Source organism: Gymnoscopelus microlampas, assembly GCF_963454915.1.
Source record: "Gymnoscopelus microlampas genome assembly, chromosome: 8".
In the NCBI taxonomy this organism is placed as follows: Eukaryota; Metazoa; Chordata; class Actinopteri; order Myctophiformes; family Myctophidae; genus Gymnoscopelus; species Gymnoscopelus microlampas.
In genome coordinates this window covers 37519232-37542241 of record NC_139945.1, presented here as the reverse complement: position 1 = coordinate 37542241, position 23010 = coordinate 37519232, and the positions used below count along the sequence as shown (strand labels likewise).

Genomic DNA, 23010 nt, shown 5'->3' with positions numbered 1-23010 from the left:
ACAAGGACCAGGGGTGCCATTCTACATTGCGGTTAAAAGCCCAGCCTCCATAGTTTGACCTCAGTACATTGTCTCCAGTGCTAAGAGCAAAGAGGTCCACATCTGCGCTTTGTGAGGTGTGTAACACATTTAAGTCTGCTTTTCATTACATCACGGTTTGGTCTGGAAAGAATGTGGTCAAGCGGGCAGACCACCATCACTGTCTTCTGTCTACCTGATAATGTGAGGCAATCAAGGTACAAGTCTACTCTGGCTATACTGCCCCCTTGTGGTTTTGAGTTTAATTATCACAATGTATTTGAATTTAAACACAATAAGACAGCTTGGCACCTGAATATATCTGCACTCTTTCCATTTTATTGAATTTTGTTTTACAAAAAATATGGGTGACAGAATGCATAGTGTGAGACACACTTCCAGTAGCCTCACCAAAGTTACCATGAGGGGGAGAGGGATGGGAAAACAATGTATTATATTATAAAAGTAAAATAAAAAAACACTGTTAGCGGTTATTCAACTGAGTGCATCCTCCTATGGTCTCACACATGCACACACAGGAACAATAACTGATTGACATACAGTATGAGGCAACTGAAGCACACACACGTACACAGATTAAAACATACACACGGTCACTGAAACAACGCAAACATTCAGAGGCAAGACAATAACCATGAGAGTTGTGAACGTGTCCTGGGACAAACGACATTGATACAGTTGACAGATGGATATAACTGTAGATTAAATGGCTAAAGTACTCTAGGTGCAAACAAGTGGACTCACCATTTGCATAGACTGTGTGAACCAGGCCGGTCTCAGGTCCATGGGAGTGTAGCCAGCACCGTGACTGAGGATACAAGTCATTACTAGCAGCAACACAAACGCCCATGGACGTAGAGCCCCAAGACTACTACATCAGCTGCAATGTAAATGGTATTGTCCAGACTCATCAATACAATATTTGTTAACAATTAATTTACATCAAGGCTATCTGTCTAATGCAGTGGTTCTCAAACTTTGAAATTTCAAAGACCCCATAACACTGACAGTATACAAATGGGACCAAATGGACCTGTTATGGTCCATTTGGTTCCATTTGTATACTGTCAGAGTAACAGACCTGTAAGAGCCATTAAGAACCCTCTCAAGGAACTCTGAGAGTCCCTGGAACCCACTGAGAACCACTGGTCTAATGCATCCATAATTTGCGCAGATATGAGTTAAAAGTAAAACGTTTTTTTTGATCACTTCACTTGGACTCTTTATAATGTCCGAGGCCCTTTTAGAGCCACAGACTAAAGCAGTTTGTCTAGTCTCAAGATGTTGAATGGCACAGAGTTAAGTTAGCATGTCTGAGCTGCACATAGAAGAGATCTCTATTAAAGCCTGCCATAATGTCCCCAAATGTTCCAAATAAGGTTGGAAAAGCATAATGCTGCACACTTACACTCAGATCTAATTAATGAAGAGTTTTAAGAAGTTATCATCGGAAAGTAATGGGGTTGGGCTATTAATGTGAGATGTTGGTTTCGGTCAAGACGTGCTCGATAGACATTGCAGCCTGTAATTGAAATGCAAACAGTGAAAGCCTCTTTGTGCTCATGTCAATGTCATGTGAGTGAGGAAAGGTCAGTAGGTAGGGCATCTCCATGGTTACAAGGCTGGATGCGGTGACAACAAAACATGTGTTTAACAGTTTAAAATTAACACAAAACCAAAGCAAAACCAATTAAATAAAACCGGTGGGTAGAGAGCAAGCATCGTTAAATGTCAAGGCAAGGACATAACAAACAAAACATTCAAATTAAAATAAACAAAAACAAAAATACAATGGTTCCCAAATTATTTATCTTAGTCTGGAAATTATTTTAAATGCAGCCATATTTCTTTTTCTCGAAAAACATGTTACAGCGAAACATACAGCATGGGGTGAGGAAACCGACAAAACAGGATATGAATGTCTCCAGTACGCATTTCACACACATACTGTACACTCCAAAGAGAACATATTCTTGCAATTTCTTCATCCCCACACAACACACCTTGCAGGCTAAAGTGTACAATTTTCCAGAGTCAACTCAATAGAGGATTGTCCTCGCCTGTAAAACTAGCCTGAATTCTGAACTTGAGGAAAGACACAACATGAATAAATGGTTTGTGAAGCCAATGGAAAAGTGCATAAAGAACCACAGTTGTTTGCAGAGGAGAAAACAACTAGTGAGGGCCAAAAAAAAAGAAAAAAAAAGGTTTGCATTTCCCGATAAAGGGCAGACAAACACAACATAGTCACATTTTGTGTGGACATACTTCAACTGTATACATCACTTAATATAGCCTTCATCAATATTACTATATTTCCGTTATAACGTATAATTTTATTTATTCATTCAGTTAATGTTTTTGTTTTTTGTATTCACAATTTTGGTCGGTGTTTCACTTCCTTGTCTAGTAAGTTTATTCATCATATCTGCTTACATTCAAGTATGTAGAATGGTAGACTCTGCTTAGGGTTAATCTGTTGACACTGTACCGTTGTCAGACCTCACAGACAATCCACTAACACAAACACACTAGAGATGAAATGGTCAGATTCAACCGTTGCCCTCTTGTCAGAACTGACCATATTGACCATATTCACAAAGCTGTAATTTTCTGGGCTGTCGAGTATGACATAAGCGCAAAATGGCCAAAGTGTGAATATGGTCAATCACAGCATGCTTTTGGTGTCAAGTAACTGTAAACGCATGTAAATGTCCATAATTGTGACAATATCATGTTGTCTTGAAAGTTAGGTCTCACAAAATCTGCAGACAATGGTGTCTAGGGCTATGCAATATATCAATATTGTAACCATATTATGGTGTGTGCATATATATATATATATATATATATATATACACACACACATATATATATATAGATACAGTGGTGGACAGTAGCAAACTACATTTACTTGAGTAATGTACTTAAGTATTTTTTTTTAAATTTTGTATCTGTACGTTACTTGAGTATTATTTGAATATTTTTGGATACTTATGACTTTCACTCCACTACATTTCAAAGACAAATATTGTACTTTTGACTCCACTACAGTTCTAGGAAGGGAAAAAGGTACAGTATGAATTAACTACTTAAGCCCTATTAATTATAGTGAAAATAGCAGCTCTACAAGCTCACAACGTGTCACATTGTGAGCTTGTAGATCGCCTATTACATTGATATTTTTTTGTGCATGCATAGATATTAAAAAGAAAATGTACAATGCAATTTGTACTATTAAATGCAAGTATTTTTTTTAAAGAATGTACATTTGAATACTTAAGTGTTATTAAAAGCAAGTACTCCAGCACTTTAACTCAAGTACAAATTAGACAGAGTAACTTTTACTTCTAGTTTAATAGTATTTGGCCAGGAGTATCTATACTTTTGACTACTAGTACTGGGGTTGAACACTTTGTCCACCACTGTATATATATATATATATCATATTGTCTAAATGAACACAACAAACCAATTACAATTAGCATGTCAGATGCATGTGATACACTTGCCAGTTTTTCAATGTGATTGATATGATCTTTATCGATACTGGGAACAGGTCCTATGGTTTATCATGCCCCCCCCTCCCCCATATTGCCTGGCCCTTTTGTCTGTGTGCGTATTCATCATGTACAGTGAGGTTGCTGACCATGTGTGTTGCCTAACACCAGTGTGCTACTCCATACACATGTCATATATTGTGACAGTGACCAGAACTACACCTTTCTCCGACAACCACTGTGCGTCTCTGTACAGTTCCAGATCACACTTTCACACAAGGCACATCCCCTCCACTCCATCCCTCCGTCCATACACCCACATCAAGCCTACAGCGCTGAACCCACTTTTATACATCAACAGCAAGAATCCAGATTATAGATTTTTGCTCATACACAGTAGTGACCATTGATAAAGTGTGGATTCTTCAGAACTTTGGGTCCGATGGTACAATGAAGCCTGATTTATACTTACTGATGTGCCGGTGTCTCACGCTGAAAATAGCCCATCTACAATATCTCTATGCGTCGCAATGCGATGTGAGCTTGTAGATCAGCTATTTGTGTGTGCGACACAGGCATGCAACCAAGTATAAAACAGGCTTAAGGGAGGAATGCTGCGCAGTAATCTAAAAGGCTCCCAAAGCAAAACAAATTTAAAAATACAATTCTCATAATAACCAAGAGAACAACACACCTTCTGCGTCTGAGGTTCTAAGATCCACTACAGGTAGTAAAGTAGAGGGATTACTTCTCTTCAATTATTAGTATTGTTAGCGCCGCGGCTTGTAATAATATAACTTAGATGCTCTCGTCTGTACATCGATGTGCTTCCACAAGCAACTCATCAAGGAGAAGCCAAGGGAGCGCAGCAGGATGTAAAAATGAGACATTTCAAAAAGAATGACGGGGGCTGGCCGTTGGCCAACCATCGCAAAAACCAGATCTCCAAATCAATGTGAAGATCCTACCGATCGCCTGTACCCATCCGAGAAACAAAAGCCCACAGAATTTAAAACAACTGCTACGCCGTTTGAAATTTACACTTTAGCTTTAGCTTTCAGTGAGGAATGTGGAGTCACCGCCTCCTGTCTGTTTCTAGTGAGGGGCGATCTGTTGCACATCGGTTCTGGCTGGCATTCTCTCTGTCTGTCTCTCTCTCTCTCTCTCCAGTTTTAGGGGCAGGGTTATATATAAACACATAAAACAGGACGAGCGGGGATTAACCCTTCAGGAGGTAGACCACCAGCTCATAGGTGCACATCATGATGGCGGTGTTCGGGATCTGACGGACCAGGTGTGTGGTGAGGCCGCGGTACAGAGCACGGAAGCCCTCCTCTTTGGGCACTGCCATTAGAGTCTGGAAGAAGGAGCGGTACTTGGTGCCCTCCTCTCGTAGCCTGGTGCGAATCACTTCTGCAAGAGGGAAACATGGAAACGGTGATCAAAATATTTATTCATAAATATATGTATTTATATTTAGCGACAATCAACTTGAATTCTCTACAAATGGCCATTAGGTACAAGACCTGTGAACAACAGTGGAACTAAAGCTGCGCTATATGATGAAAACTTGTCAGCAATATGGGATGCGATAAAACTAAGATCTATTAAAGTATCACACATAGGTTTTTCTGTACTAAAACTGAACAGCTCTACTCTTCAAAAGTTTGACAGAATTAAACTTTTGACACCGTCTTGCCTTGAATCAGGACCAGGTCATTTGTGCTCAGAGCAAAGATTATTGGTACTGACACAGGGCAAGACACCATCCAAAATACAAATACAAACTGGCCATCAGAAAAAGCAAAGGGCACTCCAAGTTTAGAGAGGCAAAATTATGCGCTGAAATTCTGACACGAGTGGACAGCTCGAAGGTTTATGGAAACGGTCTATTCTGCCATTTCAACCTTCTGACTTCATCAACCTCTGCCGTTATGGTATTAGAAGTCTTTGTGAGGTGTTTATTGTAGAGCCTGACCTTTTTATAGGTCAGTCGATTTTATTGCCCGATATTGGCTCATCACAGATATTTAATTTATTAAATTATGTTTACCGTTTCAGTGCACTGATCACATTTATGATAAAAAAACACGATGCATTGTGCAGCCCTAACTGAACACACAAGGTATATAGTTACCAAAATCTGAGAAAACATACAGAAAATATGAATCTATTTCGACTTTCTTCCTGCTCTCACCGTGAGGATAAGCAATGGATGTGGCACACGTCTTCGAGGTGGCCGCGGCGAGCATCATGCCCACAAAGTCGGATGGATCCCTGGTCCCCTCATCTTCCTCATCCATGTTCTGTGCTGCCTTAGACTCTAGGAGTCGCCGTTTGATGCTCTCATAGATCACAAAATGGATTACAGTCTCTGAGATACCGGCATAGGATGCGGACATGCCCCTGTAGAAGCCCCGGAGGCCGTCCGCCCTGTACACCCGCCGAATGCAATCAAACGCATTCATTTGCCGCTCCCCTCGGGTCCTAGGAAAGGACAAGAGAGAAGGATGGACTTAGAGAGGGAAGGCAAAAGAAGACAAAACCAACTTCACTTTAATTGTTCCCTTGTGGCTGTGAACCACAAGGTACTGTGGTCACATTGATGTTTTAGACACAATTTTAGAACGGTCTGAGAAAAAGGCCAAACCAACTAGATGCCTACTCAAAATCCCTATGGACCAGGGTAACGTATCTCCATTACCAGGCAAAAGGTTAAAGGCTGCCATGTATTATTCATAAACACATGGGGAAATGCACTGAATTAGGCTCGCTGTGACTGGTAAAGGATGCTGCTCTGATTGGCTGTGTGTACCTGGCATCCAGTTGTAGGCGAGTCTTTATCAGCCATATGGGGTTGGTTGCTGTGATAGCTGTGAACCCTGTGGAGAGAGAGAGACAGTTAAAAACAGTTGAATTAAGGTTTAAAACCCACTAATAACATGGTTGTCTAAAGTGCCTTTCTGCCAGCGGCACAACAAAGATGGCCCACAAATTAATAAGCTGCAGTCATGTTAATAAATTAACAAAGTATAAATTGTACATTATGTTGCATACATTGTATGAATGTGGACTTTTATTTAGCTTAAATCCAATGTAAAAGTCATAAAGGCAGCTTAGTGAGGGATCTAACCCTGTTCATCGTTAGCCTATGTGCGTGCTATAGGGGGAGAGATTAATACTGTAAAAGTTGTGTCAGTGCGTGCAAAAGACGTGTATTAACTGTGCATCTTATCCAATAGCCTAGATGAAAAAGGGAGCACAGGACAGAAAGTTGAGAGAGAAACAGGAGAGAGAGAGAGAGAGAGAGCGAGAGAGAGAGAGAGAGAAAGAGAGAGAGAGAGAGAGAGAGAAACACAGGAGAGGGAGAGAGAGAAACAGGAGAGAGAGAGAGAGAGACAGAGAGAAAAATTATAAAACAAAAACAACAGAAGAAGCACAGATCTGTGGTGAGTACTCACGCAGACCCAAGTTACTCCTCACAGATGCAGCTAGAGACCCCTGGTGGTGTGGGGGTCTCATGCCCTTGCGAGAGGAGAGCTACGGTAAGAGTAAAGGCCTAAAACAGACACAGGCGGGTGTGTAGCACACTGAGCGACATGCAACCGTCTCACTTCCCAACACCCCCCATCTTCCATAGGATTTACCCCACTAACCAAGCATTGGAAAAGAAATATCATCACCATTTCAGAGAGCAGAAGGGACATGTTGGAAGAATAGAGCTGAGTAACTGTTATTCAGAAAATAAAAGAAAGGAAACAAATGCTTTAAATTGTCTCCCAATTTATTCATTACCAATTGTCCCCTTGAGTATATTCCCTGTCATTGCCGCGTGATTTGGGAATGTACGGACCGGTTGGCAAACGCCGCCCCCGACTGTCTCCACTGAACCACTGAACCTTTCAAGCAGGCGTGAATCACGCCTGCTTGAAAGGTACATAGGTGGGCCTTGCTGTATGTTATGCCACGCAGTTAGTGACAGGAGACTGCTACTAAAAAAAACACAATATAAAAGACAGCTTTTGTGCATTTGTGCAGTAGGATAGGCATTCTCACATGCCTTATTTTCCTGTAGAGTTTGCGGTATGTACCGTTATTTTTTTTTGCGGAATAGACGAGTACAGTAAGTGAGATATATGACAGTACAGACTACTGAGACTAGGCATTTGGTGATAAGAATTATCAATATTAGCATCCATGATCCATCCATCTGCAGGCTGGCAGAGGGCTGTTACTTAATCCACTGAAATAAAGAAAAGGAACGGATGGTTTTCTGCTGAGGAAACAACAATGAAAGCGACCAATTCCAGAATAATCATTATCTCAATATATTATATTCTATATTCTATATATATATATATATCATCTATATTCTATATCATTATCACAGGGATGCGGGGGTTAACAGAGCTGCTCCGGCAGTCTAAAATCTCCTTTTTCCACTGGGGGGCGGGGTTTGCCAAACGGTCCCGTACGTTGCCAAATCACGCGTCATTGCCAACCCCTACTGTTGGTCTGAGGAGTGTGTAGACAACCACATGTCTCCTCCGATACACATGGAATTGCTAGCCACTGCTTTTCAGTTGACAGTGAGGAGCTTCAGCGGGAGGGCGAAACACGGACAACCATGCTATCCCTCCCCATTCCGCTCCCTGCTGAACAGGCCAGACCTGCAAACTCATGAGGGGTGTAAAAGGTTAGCTTGGAATGCTGACTGCTTGGCTACGTTCGGGGGATTTTGTTTCTCACTTCGCTTCTCAGTCTGGTCAGGGTCCCATTTGACTTGTATAAACAAACGTCACCAATTACGTAGGCAAGTCCGGAAGTGACTCGAGTTTTACATTGGAAAACACTGGTACCCCCCCCCCCCCCCCCCCCACAGACCAATCAGAAGCCACGGGACGTTTTCTCCTGTTTGTACATGTCCCGCTCCTTGGAAATAGGAGGCTAACCAGACTGTGTAGCAAAGTGAGAAGAAAATCCACAAACTTAGCAAAGCAGTCTGGATTCCAAGCTAGTAAAAGGTGTTTTTGTTCCGAAATCAATCCCTTGTTGGGGGGTTTGCAGCATGGCTTGATAATCTACTATCACAAATGTAGCCTAGCAGCCTATCAGAGTAAAACGGATATAATTTAGTGACATACTGTAGCAAACTGTAATTAAATCTACACACACACAAACTTTTTTTCAAAATCATCCCCAAACACCATCAGGCGTTAATATTTACCGGACTATTATATTTTAAAGATTGCAGCCATGGATAACCTTTTGTACCTATCATGTACTAACAAGAGCACCACAATTAGACATCTATAAGTATATTCTAACCATAGAAATCATACAAGTATAACATCTGAAAATGTATTGGTAACAATACTGTAATAGATACAAATCTTAAAATCTGTTTAGGTCATAAGATTGTTGTGTGTGTGTGTGTGTGTGTGTGTGTGTGTGTGTGTGTGTGTGTGTGTGTGTGTGTGTGTGTGTGTGTGTGTGTGTGTGTGTGTGTGTGTGTGTGTGTGTGTGTGTGTGTTTCATATCTGTAAATAGTGTGTGCTCCTACTGAGGAACAATTGTGAAATGAATTAATTTTATGATAGATTTTAACCTACAACTTTTATTTACAATAAAACCATATTTTGTATCCGTAGTTTACCACTAATGGCCCACTAATGACATAATTAAGCTTGCATCACAAGCCATGAAGCCTGTGGTGCACTGAAGCCAAAAAAGTTTCAGGAGCACTGCACTAGAAGACTTTGAAAATACAAAACTCTGACACCCTCTCACATCTAAAGACTAATGTGTCATAAGTCAAATAGACACAGACAATTAGATCTGGCATAGAGCAGATCGTATATTATCATCTTTGGAGGAAATAACAAATGCTGTTAATACATCTGGCACTGGTCCTGAAAGAAGTGTTTCTCAGTGTAAAGCCAAGTTCACAAGCAAAATTCCTATGCTGCAAATAAACTAAGTGGAGGGACTGCTGGGCCGCCCTCCTAGGTGGATCTGCGCTCAGGGTTCGCTTTGGGTCCGTGCGGATATGTATATACAGTACACATAGACTACACATGCCCTGTAGAGCAAAACCTGAGCAAAGGAGGTCTCTGCAGCAGTTATTTGCTGTGATGAATGATGCAAGGTGGGAATGCATGCCATAACTGGTTATGCAATGCCCATTGTACTTGCTGTCATGGAACACGTTGTACCCGTCAGAGTATCCAGTGCACTTTATTGGTACAGAGGCACAAACATGACGCAAAGCTTGGCTGATACGTGAAGTCGATGGTTTGGGTTTGCCAATCAGGGAAGCCAATGTCTGTGGACACAGACTGTCAGATACAGACATGTATGTGGATTTTCAGTTCTGGACAACCGCAGGTCCGACCAAATTCCCCCTCAGGCACACAACACAACCCCGGGTCATCGGCAACACACACCAAGTTTCACCAAGTCGATCGGTCTGACCGGGTCCGGGTTATGCCCAGGACAGTTACACACAAAGACAGACAGATTTCGTGAATCTGTCAAGATGAGAAAAAGTGAGATTGAGATTTATGAGCCAGTGAAATTGCTTGAAAAGTACATAAGCGTAAGGCTGCCATTATTCACCCTAAGGAGTTTACACTACATGTACTTCATTTGTAATATGAAGTATAACATGAGTATGAAATAGCTAAAATCACAAGATCAACCTGGCCAGATTGTACAGTGTACATAAATTATGACACTACAGTGAGTTTGTCTGTTTTAGTCCAGAGGATATATGATGTCAGGTCGATTCTATTCATATGAAGCCATGAGCCACGGGAGAAGGCAGCTTTCTGCTACTGTCTGTATCACACATCTACGTGCCTTTGGCAAACAGACTGGCTTCATCACTACCCTGTCAACAACTCATCGCTCTTAGAATAGAGAGGCTATTCAGTTGAGCTCACTTGATCTGTAGGGTTCGGTACTTGGCTGCTTTGCAGTCATCGGCCACTAGAGGGCCTTTGGCAAAACACAACTGACCTTGGATTTAGCAGCAGGAAGATCTGAGTCATGGTTTGTTCAAAGTTGGATACAGTTACCATTAACCTAAATTATTCTTGCACGCATACACACAATCTGTCCCACAAATGCATACAGTACGTATGCACGTGCATTCATACTCCTCACGTACTGTAGGTGCATAAGGCCTAACTGACCAACATTCTAAACAACTCTGTATACCATGCTCCAGTTCCACTAGGATCAAATTGTCAATCCAACACGATCCAGGATACATTTTAAGCTGTGAATCATTTACAAGTCCTTTGAATTAAAAAAACAGTGCCACTACTTGATATTAGGTAAGGCTGACAGATTAACGAGTGAAATGTGGATGCAGTTTCACATTGATGACCGGAGGCTAAACTTAATCAGTGAGTGCAATCAGTGGAACCTAGCACAAGTCAAGTGGATTATGATAAAAAGTAGGTAGGAATTCCAACACCTTTTCTTTTTTTTTTTACTTACCGCTACTAAACCAGGCAAGCTCCATTCTATTAACACTTCTAGCACACTGGAAATTACTGCTAAATTACATGCAATCCATGTGATATAAACATAAAAAAAAGAAAACTGTGCACCAGAATATAGGCCTGAAATATATTATTACCTGCCAGTGCAGCTGATAACATGTGCACCTGCTTGGAGTCTGGCTCCAACACACCGTTAAGTCTCTCTTTGGCACTGGAATACGCAGCAAAGTAAATGGCTCTGTTGGGAGTGAAAAGGAGAGGATAGGTTAACAGAAAAAACGAACATAATAGTTATAAATGAAATTGTCTTTTCTTTAGAAGAGAAGATTCAAAAACGTTCCAAAATTGTTCAAAAATGTTCAAAAACAGCAGATGTACAAGCTCGCAGTGTGGCACGAAGTGACGCGCTGTGAGCTTGTAGATCTACTATTTTTGAGAACCACTGTTCTAAATCCTAACAGTTTTTGGAGAAAAAAAAACATACAGTATGTTGCAATAGCTAAAATGACACAGATTCTTTCCCGGTTTTAATGGGTTAACTCCTTCAGGCACAGTTTGTACCTAATAAAGAAAATGAGCAAATGGGAGTATTTACAAGAGGCTTCGTTTATATGAATACTAATAATTCTGGATACCAAGCGAGCTAGTATCACGGTTAAGATGTTCAAGAGTTTAAATGATAGCTCTGTCTCTCATACCACAACAGAGAATTTGCTCTCTCTCTCTCTCTCTGTATGTCTCTCTGAGCAAACACACATGGCAACATTATACAGTAGTAATGTTATAACATGAGTCTATAATCAAGTTGCCAATGTTATTTTTTATTTCTCCAACAACCTCTGCTATGGTTAAATTCTACAATGATTTCTTACACAGTGCTGATATGCTATGCTTTGGGTTAGGGTTTCAAAGAAGATCAGATTTTTTTCCAACCATGAGAATTACTTTTTCATCATCCATGGTGATCATCTACCGTATATCTCATTAGTTATAGTTGACCCCAGTAGAGTTCAAAGAGTTAATGCAATTTGACAGGTCTTATTAGTTTGTGCTTAATTTCTGGTTAGTGTATTTGGTGTTTACTACAACAGAACAATGAGAACCGAACTGGGAATGGGCTTGACATCATTTGCTTATAGACTGCATTTGCCCTAGTAGTCGTTTGGCCTGTTCCATACATAGTAGTCTTGGCTCACAACGCTACTCACTGCTCTACTTTACTCTACTTGGCTTACTTTTCCACTGTACTCTGACTGTCCGGGACACCGCTCTTAATACCGCCTCCACCAGTGATTGTCAATTTGTCATCAAGCAACGCTCCCATGAAAACTGCCCTCCGTGCTTCGCCTAAACAACGCTAAGCTAATGCTATCTGGAAACTATCTCCACTTGAACAGCCCATCATAAACAGTATCTGGGAACATTATGTAGTCCTGGGGGGGTCTAATTATGGCATGAAATAGGCCATGCAGTTGCTCACCATTGAGTAAGAAAGATGATTTTTCACAAGTTCAGACAAGTACACTTATTGAGAAAACGGTCATACCATAAATATCTAACAAAAACATATTATATATTATAATATAAATTATTGATAACAAGCATTCAATTCACTCACGCCACAGTTTTGTCCTTAAATGACTTTTCCTATATGCTTTAAACATTGGGTGGGGTCATTAATGTTGTTGAACCTTAATAATGACTACACTGGAAATGCCTGAGACATTGTAGTAATTTCAATATTCCTTTATCAGCCTTTCATATCACATACACACAACACCCATAGGTCATTATTTGAGACACGTGTTTTTTGTAGTAGGATGCTAAAAGCGCATCAGTTATATTATACAACAGTATTTGCCTGTGTCCATCTGCCCGTCTTAAGCCTTGCATCACACCTCAGGAAGCGCAGGTACGGAGAGCTTGCATCAGCATAGAATCATTTAGCCCGTCAACAAAACACTTGACTTGTGCTTAGCACTAGCACTCGCTAGCTATAGCTTTAGTGGCAAATTAGCACACATGGCATTTTAATTGGTAACTCTTTCTGCCCTGTCCCGCTCACAGTTCAGCATGATGAGTGAGAAGCGCTTCTCTGATCCTCTTATGGCGTTGTCATTCAAAAAAAAACTACTTTCATGTTTTTTTCACTTCAGTGTCAGTATTATGTAACAGTATTAAAACCCTGTCGAGTGGGGTATTAATTTACTATCAGACAGATGGAGCAGAACCTCCCTCATGAGTTGGATTGATTCACAGCTCATGAAGCTAAGGAAGCTTTGAAAAGCTTTTAATAATATTGTAGCGCCGTTTATATTTCCACTAATTAGGGAATCTATTATTCATATCCAACACCCTTCCTGGCGTCTCTGGTTCAGCCTATGAAACGGACCCTAGCTCGCTTGTATTACGACAAAATTCTTAAAACAGTTTTTACATGCCTAATGCCATGTTACTGATGCTGCCATGTTCCTAATTATCACAAGACCAGTGCCAACAGTGCCGACCAAGGCAAGAAGATTACTGTGACATTTTCGATGAATTGAGTACAAAGGACCCCAATGGAAACAAGCCATAGTGTATTCTTGGATTTAAAATACTTTTAACAGACCTTGTATTGAACTGTACTTCCCTGTGCTTGTCTTTGCAAACTGTTAATAAAGTATTCAATCAATCAAAAACTGACAGGACCCTTTTGGACTAACAACTTACAAAGACTCCAGTGGTATTTAGCTAAAAGCCTGAATACACCAAGTTGTCTTGTCCTGATTATTACAGACTATGTTGGGAGATCAGATTGAGGGTTCAGAGCTACTGGTGGTGGCTGTGGCACTGTTCTGCTCCTGTGAGAGTATTTCATTATCCTACCGTATGGGCAAATATATGAATGATTAACGTTATAACGTTTAATATAACCCTCACAAAAAAAGGCAACTTGACAGCGACAGTTGGCCAATCAGGTGGCGAGTTCGAGTGAGCCCGAATGAACCCGAGTGCAGCCTGAGAGCCGACGACAAAAGACGAACGGCAGCCATTGTTGTTGTCCGAGTGCCGTCACTTCTTAGTTTCGTTCTTAAAACGGTCTCAAACTTCTTTTTTGAGGCACGGAATTTACTATTAACATATCGTTTGGATAGAATTTAGTTGTTTAACTTCATATATGTGGTCAATTAATCATGACAGAGCCTATTTAAAAATATAAATTTAGAGAACCGGCAGGGGCGGGGAGTGACACGCATGTATCCCAATAAGGCAACCTATTTTCGGCATGGCCGTCCCAAAAGTCCCGTTGCGTCACATAGTCTGGAGCTCGTCAAAATGAACTGCTCATTGGCTGAAGGGGAAAAACGATCATTGGTTGAAGGGGTTGTCAGTCAACGGTATTACTCCCGCCCAACTCCCGCCCAACTCCAGCCCACAGCGATTATTGCAGAAAGGCGTTTCAGACCAGACTCCTTCCTGAAATCAAATGGAAATGAGATTTCCGGAGGGAGGGTTTACCAGGCTAGGTGGCTGTGGCACTGTTCTGCTCTTGTGAGAGTATTTAATTATCCTACCGTATGGGCAAATATATGAATGATTAACGTTATAACGTTTAATATAACCCTCACAAAAAAGGCAACTGAATGTAATGAGTGTAGCTCTATGAGCTGTTTAACACACCTCTGCCTCACTCTTATCCTTCTCAGTCTGTACTGTAAGTCAAATGCACTCTTTTCCCTGACGCGTTTGCGTTGTGAGCTTGTAGATCTGCTAGTGACACTGTCATATGATGACGTATAAAATATAGGGAACTCATTTATGAAAAAAGTTAAAAACTGAAATATGGAGATACAAGGTTTTTGCACGGCAGTGAAAATATGAAACGTTTATACAAGCATATGACTTTAGATTGTATACTTCTACTGCTAGGGCTAACATTTATAACAAGACGCTCTTATTAGAGATCAACAAACTATTCCACTTTCTCTCATGTCCCAGATTGCCTGTGATACCCTCTATTAGACAATGCAGTTGACCTTGTGTAAGTCAGGGAGTGAGAGTAATCCACTAAACATCTAATCTATAAAAGCTTATCAAAATGCAAGGCAGAAACAGACAATACAATTTGTTTATCGTGGCACAGTCTATTATGTATCGTGGCACAGTCTATTCAGTGACGCTGGGCATATCTCAATTGACCTTGGTCTGTCTATAACCAGTGTTACTAACCTGCTACTTCAACGCCATAATTATTGGCCGCCATCAAAGACATGCTGTTCAGTCCACACTATTCATAATAAGTCGGATGCACAATGCTAAGAGTGTGATGAAAAAGTTGGAATATACACTTACCTGGAGGGAGCCACGCCCACCAAGTTAGGCCCCAAGCCCCTGAAGAGAGAGCGAGCTCCCTCCTTCTCCAGGATCAACCTGTAGAAGATACAAACTCAGTGTTACTATTGCAACACTTCTCCAACTCACGCAGGGGAATCAAGCCGGATTACACATGCATGTAGACGAGGACAAATATAGAACATTTTCCCGGTATGTATTTGCCATGGGAGGGGAATGATAAAGGAACAAAAAGGGTGATAAACTTGCGCCGAATGGTCATCTGCCATATCTTCCCTAGGGGTTATATTGTTGCTGACTAACCAGCTCAAGCTGCATCTTCTCTAGGGGTGATTCTCAAATCAAATGTATTATTATCATTATTAGCTCAAGACGTTATACTACACACCACAATGAACTGGCACTGGAACAGACTGCTGTTTTTATACTTTAGACTTTACATTAGATCTTTTGATAAATAGACAGAGGCCTATGCACATCTCTGTCTAAATTAATGGAACAAGACTCCAGTATTTAGTCTGAGTCATAAATACATGTACTAAAGGTACAGTATGAACTGTTTGGATGTGTGACATTTTAAATGCTTTATTCACTACAATTTGATTTGGACCGGTAATTTGGAGCCATTTGATGTGCGCATCTTTCTGCTCTAATAAACAAATTATGACCCAGCATCCGTTGTTGTCCACATATTATCCAACCTTGAGGAGGCAACATCAGCCTTTACCGAGACTGGGGCTGAGATGCCTGCACTCTGTGGATAAGTTAAACCAATGACCCAGGCAGGTGATATGTATAGTTAAATGTTGGAGAACAGGTGATATTCTGGCCATATCCCTGACAACTAGATGAATCTACCATAACAATAGATGTTATGCAACAATGTGATCTTGACAAAGATGTCCCATTGACAGCTATTTGAAAACACATGTCAGCTTATCCAACATGTTGTCCCATTTAAAGCCATTTGAAAACACAAGTCACCTTATCCTATACTTGAGGTTGCCATTCCTTGCATACAAGCCAGATAATGCAGACTAAGTTCCTGCAAGGGCAGGATTGTACTCTGAGCCCAAAACTTTTTCTTTCTCCCCACTGCAAAACCAAATAAAATGGTAGGCCTATGTTTTTTTACTGCATGTCAGGCAGACTAATTTAAACAGTTGATACCGTACATCACCAACATCTCTGTTCAACAATGCAAGGGACTGTATAAAAGAAATGATGGACCCTAAATCAGCCCTGGAGTTCCTGAAATGGCATAAATTGATTCTGAGCTGTTCAGAGAACTAATTAAAAAATTACTTCAGCCAGGGGACACTTTGCACAGTGGTTTATATGGTTATACAAAGCATGTACATATCCTTGAGCTTGTTTACATCTTAAAGGAGGAAAGTGTGTTTCTGTCCACTGTCTTTTCCACTATCGCAAAATTGCTTGCTCAGGGTGGGATTGTCGGGTCTCTTCTCTACATGTAAAGTGTCTTGAGACAACTTGTTGTGATTTGACACTTTAATAAAATTGAACAGAATTTCTGTCTTTGTAGATATTAGATTCTTATAATCGGACATAGAGTCTCAAGGTGCCCTACAAGCCTGAATCCATCTACAGGCTTAACAATGTTTGTTTTCTTCGATCCGTAAACACTAATCCAGACTGTAATTAACTTTTAGCATTTGGTGCAAATTTCATGTCAGAGAGAAGGAAAATAAATAACTTCTGCTCTTCTCCCCAATTAGATCCTGTTTTCCCATACTGTATTTACTTTCCCAGTCACTGAAACCTACCCTCCTCTTGATATACTGCATACCTGCTACCTCTCTGCACACCTCTCATGCCCTCTGTGATCACAGAAATGCTTTGAGGGCACAATAAACTGACCGTGCAAAACTTTATATTTTGATGCAGGTGATCTATGTCTTAGCTGCTCTGAATAAGATGGACAGCTAATATGCCTCAAGTGGAAATGTACTAATGTATCAAAATAACGGGACATAGAAATTGTTAAATTAACCCGTCTTCTGTCATTTCAACCAAATGAGGGATCGAATGAATAGGAGACAGCGCCTTATCTATCACATATTAAGTACACAATTCATGTCTAGTGGTAAAGTAACAACTACCACTGCTTGTAAAGCTAGTTGAACTGTTATGAATTTTGTGAGCGGCCTCGTGTCGTCAAATGCCCTCATTTTTTCCAAAAGGGTGGAACAGTCCTGATTTGACCTCTTTATAGAACACTCTGTTCTGTTCAGCATGAAGCAGCAACCAGGACAGTTTTTCATCAACGCCACAAGCGAAAATCTACCCAGTCAGGCCAGTCATAAAAGACTCACAGGGCTGCGAGATTTTGCTCATAAAATAAATAAATAAAATAAAAAACTATTTGAGAATACAATTGTGAAGTGTTCTGCTTGGCTAAGCTGACCAATGTGTACTTGTGCCCTGTGTGCAGCTTTCCCTGTGGGTATCGTTGTGGCGGTAGGTTTCAGTGATTGGTTGGCCTTACCAGGGGGACACCTGCCAGGCCAAACAACAACAAAACCAAAAACAAGGCTCATGCTGAAGAAGGAACGCAAACTCTGCAGCCAAAACCTGACTTGGTCAGCCAAGGGGGAGGAACAGCCGGGTTATGCACCAGGAATATTTACGCTAGCTTTGGTTACTACAGACTGGAAACAACCATGTAGCTGTGTGCAAATATTTCTTTAAATAATGATCATAAAGACACAAATGTTACTTACCACTTGAAATGCATGCTAAAGGCAGCCTATTGTACATAGCATTTTGTCCAAGCCTACATGAACATACTAAATGACACTCGATATCTATAGGAGACAGTAAATGGCTTTGTGATCAGCTGTGTTTAGGTACCCACTTGAGGCAGTGCAGGGGGCCAGGCGGGGACATGCGGGCAACACTGGCTCCATTGACCGTGCTGAGCTGCACCTCAGATACATAGAAGGTGACGGAGGACGACTGCAGCCGTGTCTTCACTACTTCCAGTGGACATGTCAATATGGCTCCTACCGTTCCCCCACATCTGGCAGAGGAACAGATACAACAAGGGGAGGTGGATATGGGAAGACAGAAGGATGTGGGTGGGGAGAATATGTATTGAACAGAGAAGATGACAGTTAGTTAGCACAGTAGTTTTCAAACCTTTCCATGGCAAAGGACCCCAAAAGGGAACCCCAAATTGGCCATTGTACAAGCTCACAACGCGTTACACTGTGATGCATTGTGAGCTTGTAGATCTGCTATTTTCACTATAAAAATTTTCACTACTGACATACTGTAGCGACACCAGGGTTAGAGTGGTGAAAACTGGCACAATACTCTAGAGAATTGAAATGTATATACATTATTTTTATATACCATGTATATTTTTTCCCTTTTCCTATCGTTTCCAACTGTCCCCCCTGGCGGTCCCCACTAACTTAGCCTATGCACATCTCTCTAAGTCTAAATGAATGGAACAAGACTCATTGTGTACTTTCCTCGCTCTAGTGATGCAAAAAAAGAAAAAGCTTTGCAAGGCGGGAATGCAAGACAGACAAGCACGAGTGTGCAGAGTGCTGATTCCAATACAGACATTAGGGATGGGGGCAGGTACACGGTTAACCGTGTTTACATGAAAATGATTCACCATCCATTTGATAAACCAAACATTTCAAATAAGAGAGAATATAAACTACTCAAATATTATATTTAATTATTCCACAAGCAGAGAAACACTTTCTTCCCCTCAAAGTAACGATTGGCAGTTCTCAGACTAGATGCTCATTAATTAGGTGTACACATGTTTGGTTCTAATATAGGACACACTTGCTATCAAAGTGCGGCAATGCCTACATGCGACAATAGTAACAGACGCACAAGTAAAGTCGATGTGCCAGCCAGGCTTTAGGTGTCTGATGGGGTATGACAATGAACCTCCCTACTGGGTCCAGAGCCGCCACAAAATCTACAGTACATTAATTTCAAAAGAAAGGGGGATATGCAGCTTTGTATTCTATATAAATCCCAGATAAAGTTTTACTTTAATTTTGAATGTCTTTGCTTAGACATAAACGAAGAGCATATCGCTGAAACCATAGCTGATGAAGAGGCAATTAAGAAACACAAGGCAATGGAAAAAATACATTTCCAGAAAGACAGATGACTTAAATTGAGCACTGTTTAGTGTTTACCTATTCACTGTTGCTGCATTGAAATATGTCAGCATAATGATGCAGTTGGTGTGTCCAAGAAACAAATGTGACGCCAATTGCAGGTAATCGACATTCCTAAGCTACGACACGTTACCAAAAAAATGGCGGCTGGCCATTACCCAAATGACCATCACTAACAGACATGGTACACAATTGCTGTTTCTGGAATTCTAAAGATCTGCGACACGTGGCTGTAGAATGGCCCAGCGTGGGAACAAGAGATCCAGTCAGGAATGTTGTTTTGTGTTTCCTAGTACAACACCACGCTTCTGGCACCTAACTTGATAAGTTAGTTACTGTAAGTTAGGTGTATTTATGGCCAAGTACATTAATTTACACATACTTACAATTTACATCCCAACTATTAGGAGCAGGCAGACAGGACTCACTCTAAGGCCACAGTGCCTTTTGATCAAAGGCACTGTTGGGGTATGTTCCTAAAAGCCATGTTTTTTTATCACATCTGTGTCAAAAAAGTTGTTTGGATAAATCAGTCGCTTCTATTAAGTTGACAGTCACATACAAATTGACCCTGTTGACTGAGTGTTATGTCACTCACCGCAAGTGTCCAATATGGCCCATTCCAACCTCTGGCAACAATATATACACCCAAACAAACCATAAAATTGTTTCATGTCTGCCAATTGCACACGTATGACCAAACCCTGAAATAGATTCACAATTTATTATCTTAAGAGAGGCCGTCTGGTAATCAGAAGAAGGTCACCGGTTCGCCCCCCCGGCCCAACCCAGTGAAGCTGAAACGCAGTATATTAATAAGGTCTACAAAATAATTGAACACATCCTCTCTGTTTGCATATGGAGGTCTTTCAAGGGAATACTACTGCCTTTTTGACATATTATAATGAATCAGGTACTTCGGTTTATGATGGAGACGAGCTGTATCCTCTTCCAGTCACACTGTATTATGAGGCAGATAACGGAGAGCACCAAGATAAGATCTGAAGTTTACCTACAAACTGAAAAACTATATAAGATCATAATGGGCATGGCAGTGCTTGACAGGGCACGGCAGGGCTTGACCTGCAGCAACTGAGAATAACTGACTACAGTTATCTTTAGTTGGGGTTAATATTAAATCAGTAGTAAACCAGCTGTGGTAGTTGAGGCAGCAAAGTCCTGTCAACAGAGTTTAAGCCAACCAATGCCAATGTGTTATCTTTAACATAACCTGAATTTTGAAAACTTGGTTTCCCCATGGAGATCAATGGGTTCATCTTACCTTATGAATAGCGGTATAAAATAAAATACCACTTGTTATTGGGGACCTTGGACTGTCCCTAATGTTTACAATTTCCATACAAACAGCTGAAGCATAGACTGTAGCCTTACAGGAAGTGCTGAAAATCATAATAGAACAGATACAGTGTGCTAATCATATAAACACTATGTATATGATTCAATGCATTTCAAGGATTTTACTAGTCCGTTTTCCTTTTCTTGGACACTGAGACATCATCTTGACACTATCCTGTTAAGAAGGTAGCATTCTATGAGCCTTCCCAATCCACTGCCGCTTCCTGATGCTTTATTCTTTAGGAAACATGTCCTGACAAAAAGGAAACTGCAAGAGTTGAGGAATGCGAATTGTTTGTTTCCTTTCCCCCCCTAAGCGTCTGTGTAAGATGATAAACCTTTATTGATCAATGACAACAGCATTCACTACTTTTAATCACCAACCATGTCTTGTGCCCATTTCACCTGCGAGTCTGACTCACAAGGAAGAAAGATGAAGCTAGACTGCAATCCAAATAAAACTACAGCACTAACTCCCAGGATTTTCAAAGGTGACGCTAAACCAATGAACCATGTGCCATTTATCTAAACATTGACCCGACTGCATGGATGTCCCTGTAATTTTATGCAGGCATGTGATCTTGGGTGATCTGGGCGTGTTTGTTTTGGTCGTCTTCTCGTTCTATCGCTTAGTATCAAACTACACTGACTGTGTTAAGATGATCGACACGATAACAGCAGTCGATCGAGGCGGATCGTGGGAGCCTAAATAGAGATGCTAGAAAATGGACATGCTACTAATAATGTATCAAATTACAATCAACGGTATTAAACTGAGTCGTAATTTCAAAGATCTTCCACCAACACACCACCCACCTGTCCCAGTCCTCAGTCAGTCAGTGGTGACACTGGATCTAATCTACTACCGTTAGTGATGCTCGCGAATGGGGGTTGCACTTGCAACCTTCTGCGACTCACAAACGGTTTGTGGTATTAATGTATTAGAAACCACCATTTGTAACCCACATGGAGCCATAAGGTGTGTGGCTAATAGATCTAGATAATATTGTCATCCTACCACATCCTCAACACGTATGTTTTGACGTGAACGTGAATTAGCTAACCACTGCAGCTAGCCCTGGTCTCGTCGCAGCTAGCTAGCTGAATCGTCGCATATGTCTGACATTTTCACTTACCCTCCAGCAAACAGATAAACCAGGGTGTCTCTCTGACTCATTCTTTAGCATTATTCAGGATCCGTCTCCTCGGGGACACCACTCGGGCGAAAGGGGGGAGTCAGTCACGACGACCAGGAAGCCTCCAGATCAGCTAGTCAATGTTATATATTCGTCTGTGTTGTGGTGGTGGTCGGTGGAGGTCAGTTGCCAGAAGAGAAAAATGTAAAACAGCTAACGGTAGCAGCCGAAGCTAACGTTAGCTGACGCTGCAACCCCCGGAGAAATACGCCTCGGAGTCAGCACAGCGGTTGTTGTGGGTCTGGGTCTCCTCCTCGTAAACAAGAATAATGCTTCACCATAATGTGTGTTTGTGAATATATATGTGATGCTATGGAAATTTCCCCCAAATGCCTTAATGAGTCGGCCTCGCATTCACGCCGTGACTGTCTGTCTCACTGAGCGTCCGCGAGACAGAGCTCACAATGTTTATCGACGAATGGGAAGCCGCACAACAGAGGCTCTGATTGGCTGACGCGTCACTCAGAGCCCGCCCATCACTACCTCTTCACGTGACAGCGTTGCCGTCACCGTGGCGAAAGGCAGAGATCAGTGTTGCCATGTCCGCTTATTATAGGCGACTTTGGGCTTGTTTCTCTGTATAAAGTCGCTTGTAAATATTGGTGGTTGCGTTTTTTTTGGCTTGTTTTTAAAGTGTAATTGCTTATTTGGCTTGTTTCCAATAAATAATACAATTATTAAAACCAGTGGATCTCACATATTTTCATGTCATGGACCCCAAAATTGTATTTAATTTGTCTCTGACCCCCATCTGAAAATATTTTATTTAGATTTGTGTTATGTTTCAGATATCTTCCAAATATTCCACATTTTATTTCATTTTTTGTTTTAAATAACCAATGCATACTGTACGTTTGCTTCTTTTGGTCTTCTTTTCTAGAAGTGGTTGCTTATTTCT

At 41.1% G+C, this 23010-nt stretch overlaps 1 protein-coding gene across 1 annotated transcript; it reads right to left on the bottom strand.

The window, feature by feature from the left end:
- Positions 1–341: 341 nt before the first annotated feature.
- LOC311051070 (solute carrier family 25 member 36-A) lies at positions 342–22494 on the bottom strand. The gene is made up of 7 exons (XM_084065452.1): positions 22053–22494; positions 18264–18428; positions 15386–15463; positions 11188–11288; positions 6355–6421; positions 5737–6026; positions 342–4952 (listed from the first exon to the last, which is right to left on the bottom strand). Exons 1-7 carry the CDS (start codon positions 22091–22093, stop codon positions 4759–4761), a joined length of 936 nt encoding a protein of 311 aa, XP_083921578.1. The 5' UTR covers positions 22094–22494; the 3' UTR covers positions 342–4758.
- Positions 22495–23010: the final 516 nt, after the last annotated feature.